The sequence below is a fragment of the Aptenodytes forsteri genome, unplaced genomic scaffold, assembly GCF_000699145.1.
Source record: "Aptenodytes forsteri isolate BGI_AS27 unplaced genomic scaffold, ASM69914v1 Scaffold299, whole genome shotgun sequence".
In the NCBI taxonomy this organism is placed as follows: Eukaryota; Metazoa; Chordata; class Aves; order Sphenisciformes; family Spheniscidae; genus Aptenodytes; species Aptenodytes forsteri.
Genome location: NW_008794154.1, coordinates 3533904 through 3551046, shown reverse-complemented (window position 1 = coordinate 3551046; position 17143 = coordinate 3533904). Strand labels below are relative to the sequence as shown.

Below are 17143 nucleotides of genomic sequence, written 5' to 3'. Positions count from 1 at the left end.
GGCATGGCTTCGCGGCGCTGCGCTGTGGCGCGGAGGCGGGGGGTGCCGGCATGCGGCGCGCGCTCTGCATGCCCGGGCAGGTGCTGGGGCCCGGGGAGTGGGTTGGCGCCAGCAGCCCCGCCATCCGCTCCGGACGGTGACTATTAACATCGCTTCTACGTGTTGATCCTCATGGAGCTAGCAGTGCTGCTTCCCCCTACCCAATAGCCTCGCTCCTGATCAAAACCCTGAAGCTTTACCGTAGCGTAATATTTACGCCGGTTCCTATAACGTACGGCTCTGACACGTTACCTGTGCCGCTGTAATGGTAGGCTAAAGTAGTGCTCCCTTGTAATTCTTTTACCTCGCCTTTTATTTGGTAGTTAAGTCTGCTATGCTGCTTGCTTGCTCATGGATAAACATGGTGCTGCCTGGTTTTTTTGCCTTCTACTGATTTTTCTTTTTTCCTTTCTCTCTTCCCTTTTCTTCTCCCTCCCTCCCATCCTTGTCCACACCCCACACCCCCCTCCCCCCCCCCTTTTTTTTTTTCTTTTTTTTACTGGACTTTATTTTTATACCCATCCACCATTCAGGGAATTCCTCAAGCTGTACTTCCCCCATTACCAAAGAGGCCTGCGCTTGAAAAAACCAATGGTGCCACTGCAGTCTTTAACACTGGTATTTTCCAATACCAGCAAGCTCTTGCCAACATGCAGTTACAGCAGCATACAGCCTTTCTCCCACCAGGTAAGTGCTTCTCATTTGCCTTTTTCTGGGGAGGGAGAAGGGGGAATTCTGAAAAAAAGACACTAGGAAATAACCATTTGTTCCTGCCAGCAAATGCGTAGAGGTATTTGCGTGGTGGCTGCTGGTGCCGGGGCGGCTGCTGCCAGGTGTAGGCAGCCCCTCTCCAGGCTGACACTGCCGTAAGAGGCCTGCGCTTGAAAAAACCAATGGTGCCACTGCAGTCTTTAACACTGGTATTTTCCAATACCAGCAAGCTCTTGCCAACATGCAGTTACAGCAGCATACAGCCTTTCTCCCACCAGGTAAGTGCTTCTCATTTGCCTTTTTCTGGGGAGGGAGAAGGGGGAATTCTGAAAAAAAGACACTAGGAAATAACCATTTGTTCCTGCCAGCAAATGCGTAGAGGTATTTGCGTGGTGGCTGCTGGTGCCGGGGCGGCTGCTGCCAGGTGTAGGCAGCCTCTCTCCAGGCTGAGACACTGCCGTGCCTGGCGAGCCGTGGGCAGAGGAGGTGCTGACTGCAGGAAGGCTGGCTTCTCTCTGCTTCTCTTGGAAGCTGGGTGGGTGTTTTCCAGTCTAATATAAAAATCAGTGTCCTGCTCTGTCATCCCAAATCAGAATTTGAAATCTCCTCTCTTGTTCCTCTTTCCCTTGATTAACTTCTCTTCATTGCACATCTCTTAAGTTGTTGTATTTGTTTCTCTTTGCTGTAAGACCCCTTTGCCTTCATGTGCTTAGCAACAGTTGTTCTGAGTCACACACTTGAAGGTTTTGATTTTAATTATGGTGCAGTGATCATAAAAGGCATAGGCAGGCAGTCTCACAGATAGGCTAATCATGAACCTACACAAGAAATCAAGGTTCAGGCCTCTACCACTAAAGCCTCGGGGGTGATTTTGGTCGAAGCAGAACCGACGTGCACTTGCTTTTATTCATGGGTGATCAAATCTGCACTTGTCCTAGTGTAATTGCTGAAGAATTGATGCCTGTACTATTTACATAAGCAGAAATCCCTCTGAAGAAAATGGATCTTAAAGTTGGAATATTTGTTTTGGTTCTGCAAACAGCACTTCATGAAAAATTCTATATCTAGTATGTCATGTGAAGTTATGCCTATATTAACACAGCTGAGTTAGCGTTTTTACATGTGAACCAGCACTATCATTCTAGGAGGTAAGTGATGAAATGCAGAGGGCATCTGGTAGATCTATACTCAAAATATTGGAAAGAGTCTGTGAGGATGGCCCTTCGTAATCCTGACTAGCTGAGGGGAGGGGAGAAAAGAAAATACAACTATTCAATCCTTACCAAAGAAACTTAAGTATTTTGTCCTAAACAGTTTTGGCAGTTCCCAGGAATTCGGTATAATGCCTTTTACCATTCTTTCTTGATGGTACAATCTGGCATACAACCAACATCTATAATTTAAATGGCACAAAAATTAGTTGCTTGATGTAGTACATTGTAATAACTTATTTAGGTTCCAAAAATGCATTGCAACCACTAAGACATATTAGTAAAAGCTTGTTGCAAAGCTTGTTGGAGTCAATAGAAAGACTCTGGTTGAGTAAGCTTTAGGTCAGGTCTCTAGCCCACATACTAAAATTCATATAAAAATGCTTGTGCAATCACAGTCCTTCCTGTAGATATTAAACAATTTCACAGATTTGTTTTGGCAAAGCATAACTGATGTAGTCAGTAAACCACGCAATTTTCCAGCTTCCATTAAATCAGCAAGGGCTGGATGATTTCTAGAAGTACTTCAGCTGCTTAGAATCACGCTGTTTGAACTTAGAAGCTGGGGTTATGGTTTGTGTGCATCAGACCTCATTTGCACTACATCATTGACCGGGATCTTTCACGCTGGCGTACCTCAGCTCTTCCTCTAGCAAATCTATACTGAAACCTACAGGAGTTTGCGCAGTGGTTCTTGATGCTTCATTTGACCTTTCTTGACCACTGAAGTTTAGTGTATGTTAAACAAGAAGAGTAAAGGATTTTTTAGCATGAGCTACTATAAATTCTCTTTTTATATTTTTCAGATAGCATCAGTTTGAGCTTTCCACTAATCCAGTACTTTTCTGAAAGTTTGAAAATTTTACTTGCCACCTTGCCCTTCTTAGTTTTCCCCACTTAAAATTAACTAGCATCAGTCCTGTTTGTGCATAGTCATCTGGAAATAGAGTTTCTCCATCAGTCCCTAAGAACCGACGGGAGAGCACAGAGTGTGGGTGCCCTCAGCTCCACTGCCATGGAGCAGAGGTAGGTTAATTCAGTGGGGTCTGAATTAAAGTGACATTTTTCAGGTTCAGACACCCAAAGTGTAATTACTCATATGCATTCTTAGTTGCTTCAGCTGCAATTTATGAAAATGCAGCAGGTCTGGAGGGCAGGACACTTGCAGAACCTACACAGTACAGGTGTGTACCCCTATGGAGGATCTTCAGGACCCTCCTCTCTGCAGAGCACTTCATTCTTGATGTTTCACCCTTGAGAGTTTTCCACTCATGTTCCAGACAAACCCAGATACCTCTTCTAAATTGTAAGGCTTAATTCTGGCTGCCTGCATGCAAGGGCATGTGAAAGCAAATAAAGGGATCGTCCGTGCCAGGGGATGGACACTGGGACTCCAGCACACTTTTAAGTGATTAAATGCTGTTAGATACTCATCTCACCACTCTCAAATAAAGCTCCCTCTTTGCACGGCTACCCTTTTGAGGTCTTCCTGAAACCTTGGCTGCTGGAAGCTGTGCCCAGACTGAGAGGGGAGTGTAAAAGGTGTTGCAAGAAAGAACTGGGAACACTTGTGGTGTTGGCTAGTTGAAATAAGTGGAGTTAGTCTGCCGAATGAGGAGGCTCTGCACAACTTAATAGATGTTCACAGCTATTTTGGTACTTCAGTCCTGGCTGCCGACTCTTGACGCCTTGGCAGACACGCAGGCAAACGTTTCACTGTGGGGCTGTGAACTTGCAGAGCACCGGTTACTTGGCATTCACTACTTCTGCACATGCTCTTTGTCCTGCAGTAACTGTGAGCTGGCTGGGGGTATGCTTGTACATGCAGATAGAGAGCTCCTGTCTGCAACTAGATGAAATTCATGCCCTGGTGCTTATTACCATCCTGTGCCTCAGCTCACTGTCTCCTCAGTTGTGCTGATACAGCTGTTCCTGGCCTGTGTGTGTAAACCGGGTGACCAGACGGTCTTTGAGAAAGGTAATCCTCCAGAAGAAAGGGGTCAGGTTTACAGGATACTCCCAGGAGCTGTTGTCCTGATGCACATGCAAGCGGCAGAATTGCAGCAGGGCAGCTGAACCACGTAGCTAGCAGTGGCAAGGCTTCAGCCACCTCTGCCGTTAAGTTAACGCATTGCATATTTATTTAGTTACTGCAGCTTCAATTCCAGAGAACTTACTTGCTCATTTTTAGGACTCAGTCAGTGCACAGGTGCTTTCCTAAAGTGATATCGGTGTAAGCACCTTCCTCCATGGGGCTTCTGGGTCTGTGTAAAAACACTGCTCTCCTCCAGAATGTTAGGGAGGGAAAGATCAGGCACAGCTGTTCACCTTGACAGGAGTGCTTATGCTGTCTATGGTGATATTTTTAATTAGGATTTAGTAGACTGGACAGAATAAATAGACTGAGGGGAATAATACGAGGGAGAGAAGAGAAAAAAATGCTTAAAACACCAGTAAACCTAGAATATTTATAAAAATAGCTTTATTCCACTGCAGAAATAATCTGGTTGTGAAGTTATGATCAGTTAACTGAGCATATCCTTGAATTAAAATTCTGCCTTGTGCTGAAAAGCTAGGGAACATTTGAAACTGCACATTTATTATTCATGCATTCTCATTAGTCAGTCAAAGCTTCTGAAGTCAAGATGAATATTAAGGTCATAGCAAAAATGATTTTTATTACTGGTAAGAGGGTCATACAGCATTACGTCTTCATATTTGCAAGTTATTGCACCCTAGCTAGTATTTTCATTTCCGCCTTATGTTCATTCGCTTCGATTCCCTTTCAAAACTGTGTGCGCTGGTTATAATGTTAATGATGATAACTCAGACTAAAATTTTGAGCTGAAAAGCTTTACAGTGATATTTCAGAGTCATTATGAAAATCTAACTCGTCTTTAACATGTAGACCTAATTATGCATGGAATGATGTAATATTCCAGATCTAATGAAGTATGTGCAACCTTATAAATAGGGCACTTCTACAGAGACAGAACTCAAAGGTCCTTCTGTGTAACCTCATTAATACCACAGAGATGTCATAAGAGGGACCGAGAAAGCAGTTTTACTTACTGTTTGCACTTTATAGCCAAATTCTGCTCCATTTTTTAATCTTGCAAGTGGTCCCATTGACTTCATCCATGATTCGTGCATGCGAAGTCAGAAAAGCTGCCCTTCTTTTATTTAACCTTTCTTTGTGAATATTTTCAGTCTCTTCCATGACACAGAAATAGAAGAGTAATTAGGAAACATGACTATGCCCTTTTCTTTGTAGCCTTGCAGATACAGTGATGACAGAGAATAACCTTGTCCCCAGCAGTAATTATACTGACTGACTTTTTCCCTGCTTAGTTAAATGCTCTGGAGATTGTGCAAGCCACTACAGTGCTTGGCACCAGCTAAAACAATTTCCTGTCCCCCTTGTTACGGTCACGTAATGTCAAGGAAGCAGCATTGCCGTGGCTCCCACTGGCAGTCTTCTAGAATACATTTCCATTTCCACTCCAATCTCTGTTCCCAGATTTCAGAGTTTATTTCAGTTTCTGCTGTGTCAGGCAAAATTAGCGGTGTTAATAAATGTTATTTGTTAAATAAAAAAGTAAATCATTTATTAAAAATTTATATTCTGAAATATCAGTATATCTTTATCATATGGGAAGCAAAAATAGAAGATTCTGAGTTCAGTCTGGTGGAAGGCATTTTGCTATGTAAAGTAAACAGAATTACCAACTTAGTGATAGTTAAAAAATGATACCATAATGTTCCTAAAAACACCATACTGCTGTTGGCTTTCTAGTTGCAGGGCAGAATTCACCAGGTGCTGTCACTTCAATTATTTTTGTGTAGCCTAAAGAGAGTTGCAGGTTGTGAGCCCAGACACCAGCCGCTTAAAATACGTCCAATAATGTAGAAAAAATTGCTGAACAATTATTCTTAGGTGCTGCCATGAGCTGCATGGGAAACTTTAACTATTCAGTCACTCCTCTGACCTGCATATTAAGCAAACAGACCAGAGGAGAGTCAGGATCACTTCCACTTCACCGGCAGCTCACAGGGGTTGTACAGATATGACAAACGTACTGCATGCCAAATTCACCTGGGTTTTGCCTATGTATTACCTAAATATTGGAGCAGTCAGACTGCGACTAATGAAACAGTATAGATCAAGTCATCGCTCTGCGAGGAATCATCGCTCCAGCCCATCCAAGAAGGGCCCTAGCTGAAAAGGCTGCTCTAGCAGGAGGGGAGAGCCTCGCTTGCCTCCTCTCGCTGTCTGTCTTACCCGGACAGAATAAGCCTTACGCTGTGCTTCCCAAGCAGCTGCAGGGAGAGGGCACAACAGTGCTAGTCCATTGCTCTGGCTACTCCGTGTGTCCTGGTGTCCTAGCAGGGGTGGACCTCAGGTATCTGTAGGCAGGTGCAACTTTAAAGTATTTTAATCTGAGGAAACCAGGGTAAAAACCATTACAAAGCTTATGTCAAAAGGCAAAAAGATTTAAGACTAAAAGAGTTTTAAAATAAAGCTAAAGAAACTTTTCCTAGCCATGCTAATATTCCATGGTGCTACAAAGGCAAACACGATATACCAGCACACAGTTCAATCAGCTCTTTCCCCTTCACTGAAGACTAGTTCTAATGGATCACTGTGCTATTGTATGGTTTGATTGTGCTGACAGATACATGCCACTGTTCCCATAATAACAATTTTTCTTCTTTGTTCAAATGAAATTTTCTAATTACACGTGTGATGGGTTGTTTTAATTCTTTTCCCTTTCCAAATCCACCTTCCTGTTGCAATGCATGATGGGCAGGCTCAATATTGTGCATGACACCCGCTACAAGTGTTGGTAGGTGCCAGCTTTGTTTCTTGATTATCTTAAACCTGTGGTGCAGCTCACAGACCCTCAAAATCCACTGCTAGATTTTAACTTACAGCTCTTGTGCCAATCCATCTCCCTTAGCCTCCTGCACTAACACCTGTCAATTAAATGCAATTGTTTTATTTAATTGACATGGACACATAGACATTGTTAATTTTGTATAGCAGTTGTTTGAATTGCACATTGTTCCTTGGTGGATTTTGATTGGACTATGAGTTCCAGTGTTTAGAAACTATCTTGTGTTAAATAAAGACTGTATCTTACTATAGCCACATAGACGTATACTGTCCTTCAACAAGATTAATTTTTGTTTGCAGTAAATGTCTGGGTTGAATTCTTAAAAGACAAAAATTTGTAAATATAAGGGCATTTAAAAATTCTTCTGTTGATTTTTGTATTGAAATGGTTAAGCTTGTTTGTGTCAATTTTCTTGATTTGATGGTAACAAGCATTTTCCCCTTTTTTTCTCTTTCATTTCCCTCCCCTCTTTCTCCCTGGAATGTTGTCCTGCTTTGCACTGTGATTGCATGTCACGCGCTGGCAATGATGTCTCGGGCTTTTTGCTGTGATAAATACCATGCTCAATTATCCTACCACATGTCGCTCTGGTTCCCATACTGCTACACTCTTCTGTATGTTTGCTTATATGATTTTCCTTCCGAAAGTTCCCATGGTGCACGGTGCTACCCCAGCCACTGTGTCTGCAGCAACAACATCTGCCACAAGTGTTCCCTTCGCTGCAACAGCCACAGCCAACCAGGTTTGCTAATTTACAGCTTTGTTCCTTACAGACAACTTGAAATTGGTGCTTTTAATGAGCATGGGGGTTTTGATTTTACCTCTTGTTGGCCTACACATTCTCTCCAAGACCTGCAGCGCAGCTTAATAAGCCTTTTTCCATGCTCAAAAGGTGCTGCAGTTCCATTTCTGATGCTAAAAATAATTGATAATAGAGTTTCTGACTCAGTCTTAACATTTATGGGCTGTGCTGCTTATTTCTGCTCTCAGAGATGTAAAGAGAAAGGGATAATACACGGAACCCATTATTTATTTCTATTTCTGTGAAGCTGACAGTTCCTTTTAGTGCAGAACTCCAGTGAAAGCCAATAAAACCTTTGTGCAAAGGGGTTGCAGGATCAGAATTTTAACAGTCGGAATTGAGCAGTCTGAACATGTTCTGACTCTCCTTTTCCAAGAGCAAAACAAAAACGTTTGAGCATGGGCCACACAGAAACTTCTTTCAAACCTTTGTTTCAGCTTGTGATTCTGCTAGGAAAGGGCCGATTACTTGTTGCAGTAGACAGACGTCAGTTAAGAAAATGTCTGTTAGAGTCTGGTTTTATTTCTAAATAGCTACCCCGATTGTTGCCATGTTTGGATGTATTTCAGGAATAAAAGAATAATGCTGTACTAAATAAGTGATTAAAAGTCCTCCCCAAAAAGCCAAAAACTGTGCTGCAAAGATGAGTACCAGGGGCCAGAGGAGCTGCACCTGAGAACAGAACGTGGCCTGTTGTTTTCATCTAGCTGGGTTGTCAAAAATGCAGATTTCTGTAGTACATCTGGCTGAAAGTGCAACATTAAAAACTTTTAAAAGACCCTCTTCTTTCTCTTATAAAAACAATGATTTGTTGAGATTTACTAGGAAGTTAGAATTGCCTTACGTCATGAAACGATCAGTTCTGGTCTAATATTGTTGTGGTTTAACCCAGCAGGCAGCTAAACACCACACAGCCGTTTGCTCACTCCCCCCCTCCCCCCCCCCCGTGGGATGGGGGAGAGAATTGGGGAAACAAAAATTAAGATTTGTGGGTTGAGATAAAGACAGTTTAATAGGACAGAAAAGGAAGGGAAAATAATAATAATAATAATAATGATGATGTATTACTCTCGACTCAGTGGAAATCATACATATGCCTTTTAGAAAAGGGAACTAAAGATTTTCTTCAGCATTTTGCAGATGTGGTTCTGTATGTGAAATTAATTCTGAGGATAAATGTCAGTTTTTAAGGCAGGCTCACCTGGCATACTCGGCTCCCTAATTCATTAGAGCTAACCCCTTAAACAATTTCAAAATCCTATCATAAAGTTGTCAGGTTTGCGGCTGCAGTTGGGCGTTAAGCAGCAATACCTGTGCCCGTGCCCTGCTGCACCTGCACCTCTGTGCTTGGGGTGGATGGCGCCAGCTCCTGCAGAGCCAGGAGCCCCTGGCCTTGCTGCAGTGTGCTGGGTGCTGCGCTGCCGCTGAGGGTACCAAGTGCTTCAGGCTCTCGCAGGATTAAGTCCAGAGTCTTTGGCTTTGAGCCTTTCCACCTTTGCCTATTGAGCACTACCATTTTGTACTACGCCCAGCTGTACGTTCTTTGTTAACCTGTCTGCTTACTGATCTCTCAAAAATATTATTCCAAAAATGACGCTGTTGCAGGGATACATAGGCGTGCGCATCCCGAGTCTCAAAAGGGACCTGGATATTTTACAATTCCAAAAAATACTTAGGTTAGTCTGCTTAGCAAGTAGCACTTTCTACTCTTCAGAAGTGTTTGCTGAGTGACCATGTCACTGATGGATTTAAACCAGCATAAGAATTACTTTGTATTTTGAAAAGCTAGTTTATAGGTATGACTACCTCTGCATACATGTCACCTAAGCAAGCAACCACCTGTATGCCCAAAGTTTCTTAATATTGTAATTTATTGCACCATACAATTAATTTAAGCGTCTCTATATCCTCTGTAAGTCCAGAGAGTTGTGAGAACAAGCCACAGAAAAACAACATTATTTTTTAAAATAATCTCTCTGTCTAAATAACCATGCACTTTCCCAAATAGATTACAGGGAAACTTTCTGTTGTAGAATCTGATCATTTCATGCATATCCTCCCTGGAGCCTCATAACACACTTAGTAAAGTACTGCAGCCAAACCTCAATATATACATATATAACAAATATATGTATATACTATGTGAGCAATGCTGAAATTATTTAATGCCACACGATGCAATGTGCATGCATGCCAAAAGTCTTAAGATCTGGCCCTTCATCTTCACTGACCGGTGTTGAAGGTCCTTGGTATGTTCCGACAGCACTATCCCTGATGCTTCTACACAGTTGGGTGCAACAGCCTGTCCTGCAGCAGTAGAAAACAATGGTATGAGAAGCTTCATTACACTTGAAGCACATTTCTGTACAAGTTGGCAATGTTGTAGAGTTGTGTGGAGTTGTTAGGGGAGGAGAGGGCACAAGGGGTGGAACAACCAACACCAAGTCGTGTAAACGATTTAGTTAAGAGGAAACCTCCCCATTCCCTTTCTTGTGCGGATTAACAGGTCAGCCTTAGTATCCACTAGGAAAAAGAGTCTTTTCAAGTGCAACAGCCATTTGTGATGCTACAAATCAATTTTGTGTTGTATGCCCCAGCATGTTTCCCTGTACGTGGGCGCATCTATTTGCTCCTTCCAGCCAGACTTCTGGTCCTGTCTGTAATGCAAAGTCGCTCACGGTTCCTCCAACACCTGCATGCTTTAGGGCTGTCCCTTCTCAAGGGCCTGACCTGCGAGGTCTGTTTGGGCTCGCTCCCACGGACTTCAGCCTGTGCACTGCACACAGAGGGCTGCACCGCTGGGACCCAAGGGTGGGATGTAGAATGTGTTTGTTATTTGTACTGTTGGTAATCTACTCTGATTTTAATTTTTTTTTTTTTTAAATGGGAAGCTGAGTTGATGGGCCACTTCAAGAGAGCCCCATAGTGAATTCTGTTTACGCAGACGAACATTTTGAGAATTGTTTCACTGCTTTGGGGAGTCTTAGCTTTTCAGCTGATCCACCGTGATGCCTGCAGCAGCTGTGGGAAGAGCAGGCAGCTCTTCTCGACAGTGGATTATCACCAGCTGTGAAAATCCAGCTCAGGGCATCTTAGGTTTGGCATTCAAAAACCAAGACGGTGAAAGCAGTGAACACTTCACAAAATCAGACTGAAACAAGGCCACTGTAGAATTTATCATTTTAAATGATACACTGAAAGTACAGAATTTTGTGTAGGCCAACAAAAAGGGCTATTTTCAATTACTGCACTGCATGACTTTTGTAGATTTTAACTTCTCTTATTTCCTAAACAACCAATAATATTTATTTATATTTGTCAAGTACTACTTAACACAGTGTTTTCCAGTTTTAAGTTGCTGTTGTAGCACTTCAGTTGACTTTAACTTATAGTTACAATATAAAATCCACCAACTCACAGCTGATCCTCACTTTTCCAAACTTATGTTCTATAGCAAAATGCTGTGTCTCTGGGTCAGCTCATTGTACATGTTATTCATTGTTTACATTTTTTACCTATAGATACCCATAATATCTGCCGAACATCTGACTAGCCACAAGTATGTTACACAGATGTAGACATTTTGTCATCAAACAGTAAGTTCCCAATGCATTGTTGCTTGCAGTTTTCTTACCTATATGCGTGCATAATTTGTCTTTTTCAGGGACAGAATGTTTTTATTTTCTCTCTAAGAAAACTAGTAAGATATGGGGGAAGAGGCTCTGAACTCCACCGACATGCCATTCTTCTCTGAGTGGAGATCCCACAGTTAGCAGTGACCACGTTAGCTAGTGTGTTGGACCAGTTGACGGTATTAGTTTGTACATATAGAAGGGACATATTATACGTATGGATAAACTTCTGAATAGCAAAATCAGAGAGTCTAAAGTTAGAATTTTACATTTTGTTTATAAAGGATGATGGCTCTAGCACTGATGTGAGCCAGGTCTAGGGGGGAAGTGGTTACGTTAAGCTGCCTTTAGAAAGAACTAATTTTAAATCTCCAAATTTGGAAAGCCAGCATCTCTAAAAGACAGGTTTAGTCATCTGCCCAGCTGAAGCCTGATTTCTCTTGAATGCAGGTTGTCAGATTACGATGCATTATGTATGGTATTTTCCTGGCATGGGTGATATGGCAAGGAGAGGTCCCACAGTGCAGGCACAGTTCTTACCTCCGTTGTGTTGGTGTGAACGGCGATTGCAGATAGTGTATGTCAGCTTTTTATACTGTAACCTTTCACCCCACAAAGTTTGAAATCTAGGTTTGTGTGCCTAAGCTTGAGAGATTTTTTCCCCTGTGTCTTTCTATGAGTAAACTGTAGTTTCCAGTCTGTCACTAAATTACCTGTTGTCATTAAAACCACCCGCAGCACATCACCTCCCCTAGGATAGCTTGTCGTTTGTATTACCTTTCTCTCCGTTGCACTCCATTTTTGCTGGGTTTTTTATTGAATGGCTCAGCCATAATGGAATTATTACTTAGGGTGAGGATTAACTGATTTGCCACAGTGGGTTTATAATAACAGTTATTCCTTTCAGCTGAGCACAAACATTTTTACACTGCTTAAGTGACTCAGGTGGGATGCCTCTAGTCTGCAGCCTAAGTTCGCTACCAGGCTTCCCTCCGCAGTCAGCTGGGTCTGGGGTGTCCCCATTTTAGAGACCGTCCAGAGGTGGAGGAGGAATCACTCTCTAGAGGTGTGATAGGCAATAGAGACCAGAGAAATAGCTACACTAGATGAGCAGTTAAGTAAGAAAAATTACCTTGGGAACATAGGGCCCAGATTTCTAAGGATGTTTAGGTGCCTCTCAGATATTGGTTGGGCTCCCAGGTTTTACAGGGCAGCGGCAACAGGCCCTGGGAAGAGAGAGGCGCCCAGGGCTGCTGGGCAGTGCTCACACAGCACTTTGTGGGGAGCTGCCTCCCAGGGTCTGGGCTCTGGGGTCTGGAAACTGTCCCCCAAATTCTGATCCCACGGCTGGGGTCTCGGGAACAGCAGGAGGCCAGTGTATCGTGCACTTCTGTCGCTGCAGAATTCAGGTGTAAAGTGAACCTCTGCTGCAAGAACGTTACTGAAGGGAAATCCCGCGGGTTTGGGTGCAAGCTTCCCCGATACTCGGTGGCAAATTTCCCTGTTGCAAATGCAAAGTTTGGGCTGATGTGGTGCTAACGAGAAGTTATGACTGCGTTGAAAATGCTTTATCTTTTTTCCTTTCTAGATCATAACTAAAGAGAAAAGGACAGTGTGTTTGGGTTGAGAAGAGGACGAGCTCATTAGCCATAATGTATATACCGTCAAGCAACACTCGGAAACTCCCTCAGCAGTAAGACATCCACACATTGCATGTTAACGAGATGAAACAAGAACTTGGAAATCCACTGCACACTGTTGCCTATATACTTTGTACATTTAATTGATATTTGTGCTGAGGTGATCTTATTGTCTAAAAACTACAACATGGTCTATCTTTTCTAGCACAGAAGTATGCATATGGATTTGAATATGCATATGTAGTCTATTTCCTACATAATCATGTATGTCACCTTGAAAAGACAGACAATGATGTAACCATAAATCTATTATGTATTGGTACGTCTGTAGACCAAGATATAATTTTTTAAAGTAAGTTTATTTCTTTCAAGGTTTACAAATAACAAAGGTGCACCTTGTATTTAAAATTGCCATTATAGATGAGAGCGTGCATGCACAGTAATTTTTGTTTAAGAGTAATATTTTTAATGTAATAGATTGTAAGAAGTGGTAAGAGAGGTATCTGACAGAGATGAATGTGCCAAGCAAAACCACAACTGTGTATATTTTAAAGCACATCAATGGCTTTAAATACCATGTTGTTAAGGATTCTCATGAAGTGCCATAGACTGTACATCCGATTAGAGTATTATTTCTGCAGTGTTATTTTCAGAACCACATTTTCACTTACTTTATTAGTACTAATCAGTCAAAGGGCACCATTCTGTTTCAAACCAAAGCTGTCTCAGAAATGGCCAACTATTCCTTACAGTAACAGTAGACAGCACAAGAAAGATACTCTAGCCGTACAAATTAACCCATACTGGACATATATATAAACTATTTTAAGGCATTGTAGTGTAATATTTATGCATATTTTACTGTATAACATGATATACGAAAGGGAAAAGCCATTTCTGAGACACAGTAACAAACATTTGAGGAACTTTCGCTTCTATTTATAGCCTCTGTCGAAAGTCAAAAGGACTATAAATGTTTTGCAGAGATGGGTTTCACTTTTACTTCATCAAAGTCACGCTTTACATGGTGACTCTAAACAAAGACGAAAGAAGCACTGACATCAGATGCATGACAAACCAAAATATGAAAAAATGGAGATGTTAATTAGTGTAGAAATTGGGTGGGTTAAATACTTGGGTGAGTTTTATATGTGAATTTTTTTGTTCAGATTAACTGCTTATAGCCTTAGAAAGCCTTTACAAAATAAAAACAAAAAAATAGATGTGCATTCAAGTTTTAAGAATGGATTCATCCAAAGGAATTCCTTTTTGTGGTTTGGATGTTGCAGCTAGTAAAGGATATTTTTGCTCTGTTCAGCAAAGTGCTGAAGTGGGGGCCAGGTCACTGGTAGCGTAGCGTGGAGTGGAAGAAGCGCGAGTTCGGTTGTAGAACTCTCCATACTTCCAAGTTTACTGCGAGTTTTTATGCTTGAGAGAGATGCTTTATAGTATAAGAATGATGTGTTGATTTTACTGATTGTACTGTACATCTATTAAAGCCTTAGATTATTACATTACGGGTTAAAACCCATACCAATGTAATTTCAATCGTGTTAAGAAAGTATAGGTGACTTCACATGTTATTGTAGTTACTTAACATTATAGAATATTACTTATTTTTTTCTTGTTAAAAGTGTAGTTTTTATTTCTTACATTTATTAGATTGTTTTCATTTTCTATTACCAGTTGAATACCATTTCAGTTTATAGAATTTTGTTTTATTAGAGTTTACTGATGACTTTTTCAAAATACAAAAAAAAGTAGTGTTCTTCATAACATACTCAGTTTTGAATTTACATGTAGTGTCATATGAGTATTCGTATTATTGTTAACTAAATGATTTATATTTTACTGATTTAATATTACAATGTAAGAATGTCAGTCATTGTTAGTTCTTGTCTAGTTTTCATTAAAAGAACAAAGATCTTTTATATGGATATCTTATAATTATATAATCATTGCTAAGTAAGAAGTTAAGTTGTTGCTATCGCAACAATCCTGGCAGACAATTGAGTAATATTTTGATGATTTATTTTGTTTGTAATTAGTTATTATGAGAAAATCTAGTTCCTAGATATTAGAATAAAATTTATTTTCTACTGTATCCATTTCAAATGTTAAAATATTGTTTAAATATTTTTTGAAATCCCTGAATATCAGGCCTTGTTATAAATAAGCTGCATAATCAATAGATCAAGGGACTTTTTGTTGATAATCCAAATACTCAAAGTTTACGTAACAAGAATTATAGTGTGTGTGTGCAAACTCTTGAGGGTTGATTATGCTGCAGTTTAGCATGTGGGAACGTATAGAGAGAAGGTTGACTTTTTGCACTTCTGTATATAGTCAAAAAAGAGAGAAACCTGTATAATAGTAAGATCTTATTTTGAATAAAAATGTCTATAATTACAAGGAGTTTTGTTAAGGCTAATAAAATGACAGGCTGAACAAAATTGCTTGCAAAAGTGGCACAGAGTTAGCACTCCATACCCCTTCAAAAAAGTTGCTTTGCTTTATGTGGACAGCTTGTAGTTTGCCAGGATTTTTTCAGCTGGAAAGATAGGCCATCCTTCCAAGATCTCATGACTGACAAAAGCTCCACTGGTTCAAATCTGCCTGAAAATCATTAATAAAAAAAAAAGGAAAAAAAAAAAAAAGGAAAAAAAAGCAGGTACTTCAAACCATCAAGGTGAAATCATGGATCAAATATTCCGTACATTATTCAAAACCTACTGCATGTTTAAAGTATCAAAAAACTATATTAAAGATATATGCTATTTAAACCAGTTTCTGACAATTTCAGTGGTTTATTGTTCACAAAAAAGATTCTTCAAAACAAATACTGACTTTCACAAAAGAGTTAAATCATGAACAGGCAAACCAAACAGCACACCGTAGCTGTAGTTGTTATGTGATTATTTTTTATTGCTGTAGTGGTCCTGTTCTTTTAGCAGGTGAAAAAAAAAACCCTGGGAGATTTTACCATTTTAATGGAAAGCGTTCAAGAAACCTTGTCATTATATATGCCAAAGCTGGAAAGAGAAAGTGATTAGGCCATTACTTTTGTCTGATCTCTCCAGTACTCACACTGAATAATTAATGAAGTTGCACTTATTTGCAACCCCGCAACTTTTCATCTGCTGAAAGGACAGATGTGCTTGGTTTTACTATTACGTAATCACAGACTTACTTTTTGCTTGTAGTTGCTCCAAATTATGTACTCTGTCCTGGGCTGCAATTTGTTTTTATGCTTATTTTATTATTACTGCTATAGTTGACCTTGCTGTATGGAAAAAATAAAGTGAAATTGCCCTAATAAAATTCTCTTTCTTAATTATGTTTTTCTATATCTATCAGGTTAAAAATTGCACCGCTTTCTTTTGTACGCATTTTTCATTTTATCTGCATGTTTGTTTGACTGAAGGGATATAATTTATTTGTGGGGAAAAACCTATATGCCGGTATTGGGGTTTTTTTTCTTCAACGGTGCATAGTATGTTAAATATACAGGATATATATTAAGAATGCTAAGTATACACGCTATTATTGTTAAATCCAAAGGATACATATAAAGCAACAGGATACCATAGAGCCAGACCAAGCTGTTATTACCCTCTTGTGGCTATACTTCCAAGATACGGGTAAAAAAAAGGGACCCTCAACATCTGCCTGCCCCCGGTTTTAGTGCCCACAGCAGGCAAATGGGGGTGCAGCGAGGCGGCGACTGATGTTAGAGGGAGCCCCATTTCCACGCGTTACTGTCGCTTGATCAGTCTCGCACAAATCACTCTGATAATCAAAATTATTGACCAAAAAACCACAGGCTTAATTCGGAAAAGGAAACACGTCGGAACACTTGTTTTCCACGCGGGTTTCGGGTGTCTCCCGTGTTTGTTAGCGCAGCCTGAGAGACCTCACAGAAGAGCTCGCATTTCAAAGGCCGCTTTTATTTACTTCATTTCTCAGCTCAGCACATCAGGATGCCTCATTCCTATCTGCTGAACAGCCGGCTCGTTTGCACCGCGTTTGCATCAATACTGGCGATGACACCAGCATTTTAATTTGTCATTGCATTTAGCTGCCAAGTTAAAAAATAATGTGCCAAGCAGCGCGAATGTTCTAAATTAGCAAAAAACCACGACTGTGTTTTCCTCTCTAACCAATGAAGGCGGCCACGGAGGTTCCCACGGTTAATCGGGCAGCTCCGACA

General features: G+C 40.8%; 1 protein-coding gene across 15 annotated transcripts in view; it reads left to right on the top strand.

The window, feature by feature from the left end:
- Positions 1-16249, top strand: part of MBNL1 (muscleblind like splicing regulator 1) — a 112595-nt gene extending 96346 nt beyond the window's left edge. For 9 of the 15 annotated variants that reach the window (XM_019472084.1, XM_019472051.1, XM_019472053.1 and 6 more), the window contains 6 exons: positions 573-610; positions 913-1028; positions 6773-6808; positions 7507-7601; positions 11183-11257; positions 12882-15718. In XM_019472084.1, the coding sequence (XP_019327629.1) occupies positions 573-610; positions 913-1028; positions 6773-6808; positions 7507-7601; positions 11183-11239 (342 nt within the window). In that variant the 3' untranslated portion in view covers positions 11240-11257; positions 12882-15718. Of the gene's footprint in view, positions 1-572; positions 727-912; positions 1029-6772; positions 6809-7506; positions 7602-11182; positions 11258-12881 lie in introns of all 15 variants that reach the window. The other 6 variants (XM_019472062.1, XM_019472060.1, XM_009279353.2 and 3 more) reach the window with 6 other exon arrangements.
- Positions 16250-17143: the final 894 nt, after the last annotated feature.